Source organism: Glycine soja, chromosome 18, assembly GCF_004193775.1.
Source record: "Glycine soja cultivar W05 chromosome 18, ASM419377v2, whole genome shotgun sequence".
NCBI classification, from domain to species: Eukaryota; Viridiplantae; Streptophyta; class Magnoliopsida; order Fabales; family Fabaceae; genus Glycine; species Glycine soja.
The window spans coordinates 50,094,519-50,107,041 of record NC_041019.1 but is presented as its reverse complement, the minus strand read 5'-3'; the positions used below and the strand labels follow the sequence as shown (position 1 = coordinate 50,107,041).

Genomic DNA, 12,523 nt, shown 5'->3' with positions numbered 1-12,523 from the left:
CACTTTTTTCACATATGATCACAATGCTTCTTTTTTTTCTCTTTTTAATTTTAGGGGAATTATCTTGTGCTTGTATTGATTATTTTTGAAATGTTCAAAGGGATTATCTAGTCAATCCTTATACGATTTTAATAGCTGATTATTATTCACCATATGCTGAATTGTCGAAGAGACATTTTCTACACGTTTTGGATGTTAGGCCCGATCTGCATTTCATCGACACAATTTGTTGTTGGACCAAGCTTTATCCATAACAAATACTACATTTTGTAAGGAAAAAAAAAATGTAGTTTTAGACTTTGTAATGTCGGTCAAACGCTATTAAGGTCTTTCTATTTTCATATCGACAAATTCTTAGACATGAGAAATTAAATTTACATCTTTTTTTTTAAAAAAATTGAGACTAAATTCATTGACATGAAAGTATAAAAATCCTGACCATATTTGACCAAAAGTATAGCAATTAGAAACACATTTTCTTTTCATGTTTTTATATCATCATCTGCCACGAATAACGCTAATTAAATTTACTATGCATCATATGTGATTCATAATTACAATTATATTACTTTATTCTCTATTTTTGACTCCTTATAGTTCTCTTAGCAACATCCTTAGCTGAAAAACTATCTCAAAATAAAAAAGTTATGCCTTAATTACCTTTTTCGTTCTCTTATTATCACCATTTCTCAAATTATGGCATAGTTATACAATTTTGATTCATTCATTAACTAGACATCTAATATATTTGACATAAATGTTCATGTGATACTCTACTACACTTCCACATCAACACATTTAAGCACTATTAGCATGTCAACATTTGGTTAAATATTCGATGTCAAATAAAAAAAGTGCCAAAATTATATAATTAAAATAAAAATAAGACCAAAATTTATAATAAAATAAAGGGATCAAATTTAAAAGATGACAATAATAAAAAAACAAGAAATACAATTAAGCTAAAGAAATTAACTAATTTTATCAAACTTTATTTTCTCTCTCTAGCTGAGTTGCATATGTTATATCCTATCCACTTTCTAAAATTGAGTAAAATACAATAAAACTTAAAGTTTTGTAGTAGTGTAAGTAGATGATATTAAAAAATAAATAATAAATCATAATTCATTCGACAAGTATCGCTTAGTAGTTATAAGCTTTTAGAAAATTTGAAATAATGTTTATGCTTCCAAATAGAACTTAAATCACTAAATTTTGTGAATTTAATTAGTAGAGATGTATTAATATAAAGGGAATAGAGAATTTGGTGTATATATTTTTGTATCTAAATTTTATCCCATAATTATATTCGTAAATTAGTATTTTCGTAATATTTTATTTCTCTAACTTCCTCTATCATGTTTATTTTTTATTTAAAAAGATGGAGAAGCAATAAGACACAAACTACTTTCCCCCCTAGTTAGTATAAAAAATTTATGCTGTGAATAAATTAAAAATAATCTTTAATATAATTTATAAGATAATTATTTTAAAAATTAATAAATTTACCATATACATAATAATTTGTAATTAAATAAAAGTAATTTTTTAATACTTATGATGTATGCACTTTCATTTCATTTTACTAACTTGTAAATGTTCAAAATTTTCTTCTTACATCATACTTCATATATAACATCCCCTAAAAAAGAAAAAGACTTAACGGCCATTGCAAACTGCAATTTAGGGCCCTCAAGAAGCACTACCTATGCCCCACGAATCCGCTTGTTCAGGGCCCTCAAATCTATATGGAATTAACTAAGTGAACATTATTAATTAAAGACAAATGTTAAATCCTAATGTTATAGTTAAGAAATTTAAAGTAAAAATATTTTTATTGAGAGGTGAAAAATTGTGCTGTTTATATTTTTTTTTATGTTTTCCTATGATTTATATAAAAAATACTTTTTCATTTTAATTTATTAATCAATATCCTAAAAACATGAGGTAGTAATGCCTTAATTAGATATATCTAATTAATTTTATTTTTCTCACATAACCTACCTAAATAGGAAAGACCCTTCCACATGGCTCAACATTCTTTCATTATCGCTGGACAAGAAGGAAAAAAAAAGTTGTCAAAGATACAAAATTGCTTTTATTTCTAGTTGGTTGAGGTTGATTTTGACATTGTTATCTCCTTATTGTTTCAGAAGTGGTCATACGGTGTTTTCTTTATTATGTTGCAATATTTCTAAATAAAAAATAACATTTCACTGCATTAAAAATTCAAATATTATTTTAAAAAATATCAGAAAAATCCAGACAGCAACCATCAACACATGATATTTGGAGCCACCTTGAGGTCTGGTTAGGAGAAATTAGCATATCTGCAAAATGAAGTGGGGTCATTGTTGTCAAAGAACATAAGTAATCATGTTTAGCCTTTTGAGCCTGTGTATTATTACATTTTTATTTTAGACTTTCAGTTTTTGCTTCACTTATTAAGAGGTTATTTTTACTAGTTCTCCTTTGAGCAGACAATTTTTTTTTTTGACAATAAATGTTTATAAACTCAACATTTATTTTACATATCTGATGCTTTTGTTGGTACAATGAGAAGGGATATCACTGAACTGGAAGATGACTTATTATCTGTGTAAAAAGTGTTACACAGTTGATCAATAAAAAATCATGTTATAATTTTTATAGTGGTTATAATAAAAATAAAAAATTAGTGAGTATTTGATTTTTTTTTTCATTAAAAGACCTCCAAACAATTTTTGGTAAAAAAATTCTAAATTTTTATTTTTTTCACAAAATATACAGATAATGTGTTAATATGAATATGTGTATGTTAAACTCAACAATAAATCAACATATCTTAATCATATATTATGAAATCTATCTCAGTTAATTAAACAATGTGTGAATTATTGTAACTTTTGGTAACTGTTTTTTTATTCTTACGAATATAAAAACATGTTAATCATATAAAATCATTTTTTTAATTCAATGGTAATGTAAAAAAAAATTTACTCATAGTATTAGTGTATAAACTTTTTTATCCAGTGATATTACAACTATTTTGTTTAATTCTAATAATATGAAAACTTTAAGCAAAATCATTTTTATATATGAATGAATAGGAAGTACTTTTATTCTGTTTCCCATCTCACTTTCTTGCTCTTTTTTCTCACTCTCACAGCACATTGCCTTTCTGTCTTTTATTATCATTATCTTTTTTTTTTTTTCTGGTTGTTTTGCTGGTGACTCCCAAGTGAAGTGTGCATCTACAACTCCTAGAAGTAGAAACTCATCTCCACCCACACCACTCTCTCTCTCTCTTTCTCTACTCAAAAAGTCACAAGCAACAGTTGGCATTTCACAACACCAACAACATACACAGTACACATCCTATATTCTTCTCTTCCCACTATAACTCAACCTTAATTTGCTATAGAAGCAGAAGGAGGAGGCATTCACTCACATAACACATTCACTGTAGAAATCATAAAGAAAAGAAAAGAAATGAAGTGTGTTCAGCATCATAGGCATCCACCATCACTATCAAACATTAACTAGATTATTGTCCATGTCTCTCTCAGTCACTGTCCTCTAGATTTACCCAATGGCGGTAGGCACTTTCATCACCAAGCCTCAACCAAGGAAATTTTTTTTGAAGATTATTGTTGTTGTTGGCATGTTCTACAACCCTTTTTCCTTTGTTGCATCAAGTTCAGAGCTTCTTTGAAGTGCATGATGTTTGTGTTTTCAGTTCCAATTCCAACAACACATAGCTAAAAAGAAGGCACTTTTTTTTGTTCAGGTAATACTTACTCTTTGTTTGGCTTGCCTTTTTGCTGTGTAAACCTCTGCCAAAATCCAAAAGTGGCCCTGGATCTTGTTTCTTGGAATCACAGTTTGATGAAACAGCATTGACTTCAGATTCAGGTTTTGTTGTTCCCCTAATAATTCTCCTTAAAGTTTACCCAATTATTGCCTCAACTACTACTGCTCATGTAAGATTTGGTTGAGTTGAGAGAATGAGAGAGGAATGAAATGCTCAGAATCAGAAGAAGATTGCCAAGTATTGAGTGAATCTTTGCCTCTTTGGCTTTGCCTTTTGCAAGGATTCTTGAGAGAAAAGTGTTTCATTGCAACGGTTGTTGAAACGTTCAAAGCTGCTTTTATACTACTGCCCCAGGAGAATTTTTTTTCTTTTTTTCTTACAGCAAAACGGGCCTACAAGTTTCCATTTTTAAGAACCCTTTGAAGAGATTTGTTGCTTATTGCTCAGTATCAACTATTCATTAGTGATATATTGCATTGGGATTGTATCTGTGAGTCCAAGGTGAATACCAGATACAAAGAGAGAACCACATTGAGCTGAATTTCAAGAATTCCCTAAAGCATCCATGGAGCTTCTTCTTCCAAGTCTAGTAATGGTGTTTGCTCTTGTTTTGTGCTTTGAATCACTTCCTAGTGTTAGGGCTCAGTCTACTACTACTTCTCCCGGGTCATCTTCAAAAAGGGAAGAAGCAAAGGCTCTTGATGCACTTCTCCAACAATATGCTTACAGGGCTTTGGTGAATCCAAAAACAGGTATCATCTACAATGCAACTCATCTTCCTTCCAATTTGACTGAGATTGAGGTTGCGGCATTGAGATTAAGGAGTGGAAGTTTAAGGAGAAAAGGGTTCCAGGCATACAATGAATTTGAAATTCCCAAGGGACTCATTGGGAGTCCTTATGTGGAAAGGCTTGTTTTGGTGTACCAAAATCTGGGTAATTGGTCCAGCAGGTACTACTACCCTTTGCCTAATTATACTTATTTGGCTCCAGTGTTGGGACTACTGGCTTATGATGGTTCAAATTTGTCAGCAACAAATTTATCAGAACTAGACATAGATGCATCTGAGGGCCCTATATTGGTCAAGTTCAGGGATGTGAAACAAGCCCCTCATGGTGCTGTTGCAAAATGTGTTTGGTTTGATTTGCAAGGTTCTTCCAATTTCAGCAATGTGACAGGTGGCAACACATGTTCTACTACTCAACAGGGTCATTTCTCTATAGTGGTTAAATCCACTGCTCCTCTAGCACCTTCTCCAACTCCTGCAGGTGCTGCTCCTAAAGGGGAAGGTGAGAAGGGGAATAATAAGAAAGTGTGGATCATTGTAGGGTCTGTTGTGGGGGGACTAGCATTGCTTGTGTTGTTGTCACTTCTAGTTTTGTGGATGAGCAAATACAAACAGAAGAAGAAAATGCAACAGATGGAAAGGGCTGCAGAGGTGGGAGAGCCTCTTCAAATGGCTTCAATTGGGGATACAAAAGCACCTGCTGCAACAGTAACAAGAACACAACCAACCCTTGAACACGAATATGCACCCTGACACAATATTTTTGCACAATCTTTCAGTTTGCTCTTCCACTCATATTCAAGTTAATTTACTGTCTTCAGGAATTCTTCTAATCACACTTCTTTTTTCTTTTCCAGCCCCCCCGTTTGTTTGCTTCATCATAGGATTTTTGTGTAAATCTGTTATCTCAATTTTTGTGATTCATGGTGGTGTGAATTAGTAGTAGTCAAAAGTGATGATTATGTGATGAATTCAGTTGTTCCATTGACAAAGAATAAAACTCTAGAACCTACTTGTTGGGTTATTTATCATGTTTTTACTATCCCGTTCACGTGGTTGAAAGATGATAGCTTGATATAAATGTTGTGGGCACACTATGCTTATTGGCTCAGCCACCAGTTCCCATCATTCCTGTTCATTCATTTAAGGGAGGGAGAGCCCAAGACCTCGATGCCCTCACCTTGCTTCTGAGAAGCACACTTGGAAATTCAATGTGTACCCTTTTGCTTGGCGTCTCTTGTCACTGTTTTTGTTAAATAATGATCTTGCTAGCAAATGGATTTAGGTAGGATGCAGTTTTTAATGTTAATGATTGTCATGTTCGGAGAAACTTTTCAATAAGTACTTATAGAAGAAAATAAGATGAAATAATTAAGTTTTTCTCATAAATTAAAATCTACATTTGGAGAAGTTACATGAAGAATATCTTTTATAAAATTTGAAGTGCATACGTTGATTTTAATTCATAGGAGTGTTGGTTGAGAATTTTGGTTCAAATGACCCTAACAATGAGAAGCTTTTTTTTTTCTTTCTTCTCATATAAGTGTTTATTGCAAAGTTTATTCAGAGGGCCTATATAATACATATCAAGCAAAAAAATGGAATGGAAAAGCTTAGAAATTGACCATGAAGAAGCTAATGGTTTAGAATAAGTAGAGAAGAAAATATAGTATTTAAGTAGTAGCATGTTTCCAAACAGACAAGTGGTTGAAGGAAAGTTACTAAAGAGATGAAAATAAATAAATACCAAGACCTGCTGCTGAGTGCTGGCATTTCAGTGGTCATCTACGCTCGAAAAGGACAAGGTAATGCAAGCAACCAAGTCAGGACAAGAAGTAAATCTGTATGGTTTTGACAGCAATGACTTCTTTCCTCTTCCACTATTAAAAGTTTTTTCTGAAAACATAAAACTTTTCAGCTTGACATTTTTATTGTTCAGACTCCAAAGACTGAAGACAAACACATGGCATGTAAAAAAACAATTCTTGTGCCATGACTTTCAGCTTAGCATGCTTGAATTTCTGCTGTGAAAGTCCTAAGCCATTGTTTGAACAAAAAGACTTGTATTTTATAGTTTTTACTCAAACCATGGTTTTTGATGTTCTTAATGATGGGAATCTAAACACAATAGAAGCGACAGAAACACCAAAAAAGGTGAATCACATTAAAATAGTAGTGTCCTTTTTCTCTTATTGAGTTGAAGTGCCACAATCTATATCTCTTCCTTGCCACTTGAATAACACTAGAAATATATTAATAACTTGATTTTTTTTTCTATACATACCCTGAAGTGACCATAGTCTCCAAAAAGCATTTAAAATTTGGAGTTTACATTTTAAAAGATATAACTTGGTCACTCTTTTTATTAGAAGTCAACTACTCAATCTGTATATAATAAACAACCAAACCAAACAAATAAGAGAAATGCTTCTAGCTGCACGGGTGAGATAAGATGACTTATGAAGGAAGGTATTACATTCACAGCTCAGCACCACCAACACCTAACTCAGTTTCAGTCATTGAAAAATCAGAAAGTTCTGTCTGCTAGTAGGAACATGTATACTTTTTTATTCTGAAATTCTTATTTCACTCCATTCTTTGATGCTTGAATTTCGAGCCCCAACTCCACAAGGAGGGCACATAATGGAACAGCACATGAGGCAATATGAATCAAACACTTGAATAATATTAAAAAATAATTTATAAAGTCCTAAATAATTTTTTAGTTTTCATAATAATGTATGCACTTTTAATTTTCGGATTTAGTTCTTACAATTTTTGCATTAGTTTCAATTCTTATAAAATAAGGTATTTTGTTTTTGGTTCTTGTTATATGACTTTAGTCATGTAATCTTTGATCCACATTGAATTAGTCTCATTTTTTTAGGAACTAAACTCAATATAGCCAACATTTTACAAGGATTAATAGTGCGTTTGGATATCAGTTGTCACAATGAATCCATATCAAAACATTTGTCTCTCGATGGATTGAGATGAGTGGAAGTTTAGTGTGTATAAATATAAATCCAAACATACTATAATTTAATATTATCCAAATATTATAGAGGCTAAAGTCAAACAACAAAGATAAAAACAAAAAGTTTCATTTTTCAAGGATTAAAAATTTAAAGTTGATAATTTATTTTGTAAGGACTAAATAAAAAAACCAAAAAAAAAACACTTTATATTACACTGTTACAAAGACTAAAATGTTATCTAAACCTAAAAAATAAACCATTTTGAAACTCATGTTATACATGTGTATTTTTCTGTGTGTTCTCCTCATTAAAGAAATTGTTCCAGATGCACAAAAGTCATTTCTCTTTCAATTATTCGTTTTCAAGTTCTTTTCCACAGTAAAACCTTCACCCTATCATACGAACAGAAGATTAAAAACTGGTTGCTGTACCCCTTGTTTTACAAACCAGTAAGTACTAAGAGCCACTCACAAGGAAACAGAGAAAAGGCAGAAAGAAAAATGAATATAGTACAAATGTTCCTAAATTTCCAAAGAAAAATGTGGCTTGAAATGATACGAGATCTCCTCACTTTTTTTTACATACCCCAACATGTGTCACATTCAGGAGATTTCTATGCTATTTACACGGCAATTTTTTGGTCCTGTTACTTTAACTTGTTATAATGAAGGAACTTTGAACAGGTAAAATGTCGCTAGCAACATTAGATACCAAACACGCATTTATTTATTTTCAGTTGATCAAGATACCTGCTTTTATTTTCCTAGCTCAATCTGTTAAGATTTGCAGTTGCAGAAATAGTTGCCCAATTTTTTGAAAACTTACACGGGTTATTAAACAACTATGCTGTAAATTCAGAGAATTCAGGCATCACTTCAGTTTTCAGTACTCTGGTTAAAAAACAATTAGACCGATCGTGATAGTAAGGGTTAAGAAACACGTTTTAATAAATTTATGTTAGATAGCAACACTAACTATTTTTTTTTCTTTGAATTAATGTCACATTTCAAACGAGACTTGTTTGTTGGATTGGATCAGCGTGGAATAAAAAAACATCTCTATCCATACGCGTACAAACTGTAATTAGGTTAATCCACCAAAGAAAAACAAAAGTAACTTTGGGAAGAGAAGTATTTTTCGCGTGAGTATATAACTCAGACATAAATAATCAAAAGTTTAAAATGTATTGAAATCATAATAAAATTATTTTAAGAGTATTTTAAACTTTTAAATGATAATGTTTATCTGTACTTCGTTTATATACAATCACTAAACACAGATGAATGGTAAAGAATCACTAACAGTTTCAGGTTCAATTCAATATAAGAAAATTATAGTCACCTATTTTTATTTTTATTTTTGAATTACACAAAACACCATTCTTTTTTCTATTCTTACATTAACCTTCTTAATATTTGAAAAACATGGCATCGTGTACCTCAATAAAGGAGGAGGTTGTAAACAAACAGATGCTGTAACTAAAAAAAACTCAAAAGGTATAATATAATTCACTCTAATTATATATAAGAATTTCTTCCAAATAGTTGTTGAAAGACATAAAGCCATCTGATATTTCTTCAAAATAGTTAGAGAGAAAGAAAGCCAACTGGATGCTTGATCCTTTGAGGAAAACAGAATGAGTAGTGTTAAGAGCATCCAAAATGATAAACTCTAACATCTTGGCATTCATTTTATACGAAATACCAAATACTAGTTGCCATGATAGCCTTTATTTGTTTTCAGCTTTCTCTTCAAATGTTGTGGCGGCTTATGCTACTTTACATAATTTTTCACCAAACATTGACGTCAACTAGCAAGATTTGTTGTCACTAGTCAAGCACAAAATGGTCACATTATAGAAGGCAACAAATACCTCAGAACTGCTTAGTTTTCAACAAGCCAAGCTTAGCAAAAGTAATTGTGATTGGAGCATAGGTATATTTATAAATCTTATGTTGAATTGCATACAAGAAAACAGACGGAATTTGATTCTTGTGATTAACCCTGCTTCCCAAGAACACAGCCGTAAATCCAGGTGAGCAGTTTATTTTCTTCACAATGACATCGGCAAAACAACCTGCATGTTCCAGGACAAATATTATGGTTTCTACTCTATATATCAAACATTAAGCACAAAGCAAATTAAATCTAAACAATAAAAAAGAAGGATATTCTTGATGATAAAGACATGGGAGAATACAAAAACTCAATGTGTTTTCCTATTGAGGGTGGAAGACAAATCCATGCAAATTTGATGTTCATCCACACAGATGCAAGTTTCCTAGAGCATGAAAAATATGCCAAAACCATCCTTTTAATTATCAAAATGGTCATTCTTTACTTTTTCTTTCCAGCAAGAGAAGATATTTCACTAAAGAAAAAAGAATACGAGAGCAGAGGACAGGATGTTGGACAAAAAACTATACGAGACAAAGAAACACATGAATGACACAAATCTCAAAAAATAATTTGGATAATGAAACATAGCAATAAACTAAGCACTATAAAGGAGCTAAAAACACCAAGAAAACACAGACATTTGAATAGCCATAACCATCATGGATACTTCTCATATACAATTTTGCTATTACTTTTCGAACTTTTACACAAATTGGAATATCACAATAACAAGATAAATGATAACATTTTATTATATTTACAATCACTGATACAAACTTCTAAAACACCAATTTTCTCTTTTGGTTTGGGAATTAGGATTTACATCTTTATGTTAATTTCATGTTTTACTATGGCCTGTGTTGCATCCTATAGTTTAAAAAAGAAATTGACTTCTCTTTAAGCTACATTTGGATTGATGGAAAGAATTACAATGAAATAAAATGGAATGGAACACAATGGAATAAAATCTTCATTCCATTATTAGGATATGCTATGATGAAATGAAATATAATTTTCATTCCTCTCAGATTGAGAAGAGAGAAAAATGGAGGTAAATAATAAAATAGGATCCTATTTGGATAAACTTTCCACAAACAGGGGAAGAAAATAAGAAATAAACTTTTCCATAAGCTAATTTAAACTTATTCATAAACTAATTTCATCTTATGAGAGAATCTGATTTCATTTTTCCTATTCAAAAGGTTATTTTAACTTATGCATAGGTTAATTTTAGCTTTAGCTTATGGGAGAAACTTATTTTGTTTTACCTTCTTATTTTCTTCTTTCACAAGTGCTTTTGGAGAAGTTTATCTAAAATGGAATAGGTTTCTCCACTAGTTTCCATTACACTCCATACGCATTTTACTAATCCAAACAATGAAACATAATGCCATTCCATTCCATCATCTACCACCAATCCAACTATAACCAAAAGTATGAAATCCACTTAAAGAGCGAAGTTATAACCACATTAAAAATCGTAATAGAATAATATGCACACACACACATAACAAATCATGGAACTATTAAAATCTCAACCATGAACTTTAAAACTAACAACCATAATTCCATATTTTATCCTCTAAAAGTCTAAAGTCCACTCTTAAAATCACATGAACCAAACCATCCAAGCAATGTCGCAAAAACCTCTAAAATTAAACAAGTCTTCCCCGGATCTAAAATTCACAATCACGAGAAAATATTCGTAGAAACCCTAAGGAGAGGCTTACGATGTTAATTGGAGGGAGAGGCTTGCTCGATAAGCTTCTTGTCCCTTCGCTCCATCGCCACATCCCACATATCGTTTCCGATGTGCTTAGGCTGAAACAATTCTCGTATCACTCACACAAAGATCCAATAAAAAAAAATGGATAATAATGAAAAAAGAACAGAGAGATTACTCTGCCATGTGCAGCTCTGTGAATGTAATACTGAGCGTTTCCCATGACGCAGAGCATTCCAGCTATGATTCCCAGCGGCAACACCGCTTCCATCCATCTCAAGTTCATCTTTTCTTCTTCTTCTTCTTCTTCTTCCAACTCTTTACTCTGTCTTCAATCTTTGTCTTTTTCTTATTTTTTTTTGTTTATTGGGCCTCGTCCTTCACAAAAGCCCAGTGTTTCTTCTCTTGCTCCTTATTTGGGCCTCTATGTCCCTTTCCCATTCCTTCCTTCTTTCACCAATTAATAATGTCAATTGGCACATGCTCTTTTTTCTTTCCATGTGATTGAAAAGTAAGGTGCTTTGTTTGTGGTGTGGCTTTTGTTTCTTTTGATTTTTAATTAAAATGTTTTTATTAATAATTTTCCGGACATTGCCTTTTTTTTTTTTTTACTTATGGAATGCAAATTTTCAGTAAGAGGAAGGCTAAGACACATTATCTTGATGTTTTCTTTTTAATACTGTTGTTGTTATGATGGGTTGAAATTTATTAAAAATTATTAATTTTGATGGATTTTTTTTAAATGAGAAATTGGGCATACTAAAATGAATAATTTTCAACAAATTTCAACCAATCACAAGAGGAGTGTTACAAAGAAAGTGTTACTAGCATTCCTCTTATTTTGTTCCAAGGAGAAAAAAATATATGAAAATTATTGAGTGAGCGAATGAGCTGACGCAATATTATTCTAGTTTAATAGGAGTTTTGAGTTAGAAACCTGGCTATGTAACTATGTTAAGTATTTCAAGAAAAATATTTCCTACCCATAATGGTCATAGAAGATACTTTTTTGATAGGCAATAGAAAATACATGTGATCTATAAAAATAGTGTATGAAATCAGGGAAAAAAATTGTTTTTATAATAATTTTTAGATTTAATTATTTCTACAGAATTTTAAATTTAGTTTTTAGATTTTAAATAATTGCAAAGGAAATGGTGTTTTAATAATGCTAAATATCTTCATTTTCTGTTTTATGTTTTCACCGGTAACCATAAATATTTTTTCATTTTTTTCAATATTTTTTTGAATGAAAATATTAAAAGAATAAGATTGTTTTTATATTTTCATATATAATAATTATCTTAAAAATCATATATAGTATCAAGTGTCAACCAATTATT

At 31.2% G+C, this 12,523-nt stretch overlaps 2 protein-coding genes across 2 annotated transcripts; one reads left to right on the top strand and one right to left on the bottom strand.

The window, feature by feature from the left end:
* Positions 1-3,189: 3,189 nt before the first annotated feature.
* Positions 3,190-5,611, top strand: LOC114395208. Its single transcript, XM_028356927.1, has one exon. It carries the CDS (start codon positions 4,359-4,361, stop codon positions 5,331-5,333), a length of 975 nt encoding a protein of 324 aa, XP_028212728.1. The 5' UTR covers positions 3,190-4,358; the 3' UTR covers positions 5,334-5,611.
* Positions 5,612-9,199: 3,588 nt separating this feature from the next.
* LOC114394965 (NADH dehydrogenase [ubiquinone] 1 alpha subcomplex subunit 1-like) lies at positions 9,200-11,522 on the bottom strand. Its single transcript, XM_028356644.1, has 3 exons — positions 11,359-11,522; positions 11,188-11,278; positions 9,200-9,635 (listed from the first exon to the last, which is right to left on the bottom strand). The coding sequence occupies exons 1-2, from the start codon at positions 11,464-11,466 to the stop codon at positions 11,192-11,194; spliced, it is 195 nt and encodes a 64-aa protein (XP_028212445.1). The 5' UTR covers positions 11,467-11,522; the 3' UTR covers positions 9,200-9,635; positions 11,188-11,191.
* Positions 11,523-12,523: the final 1,001 nt, after the last annotated feature.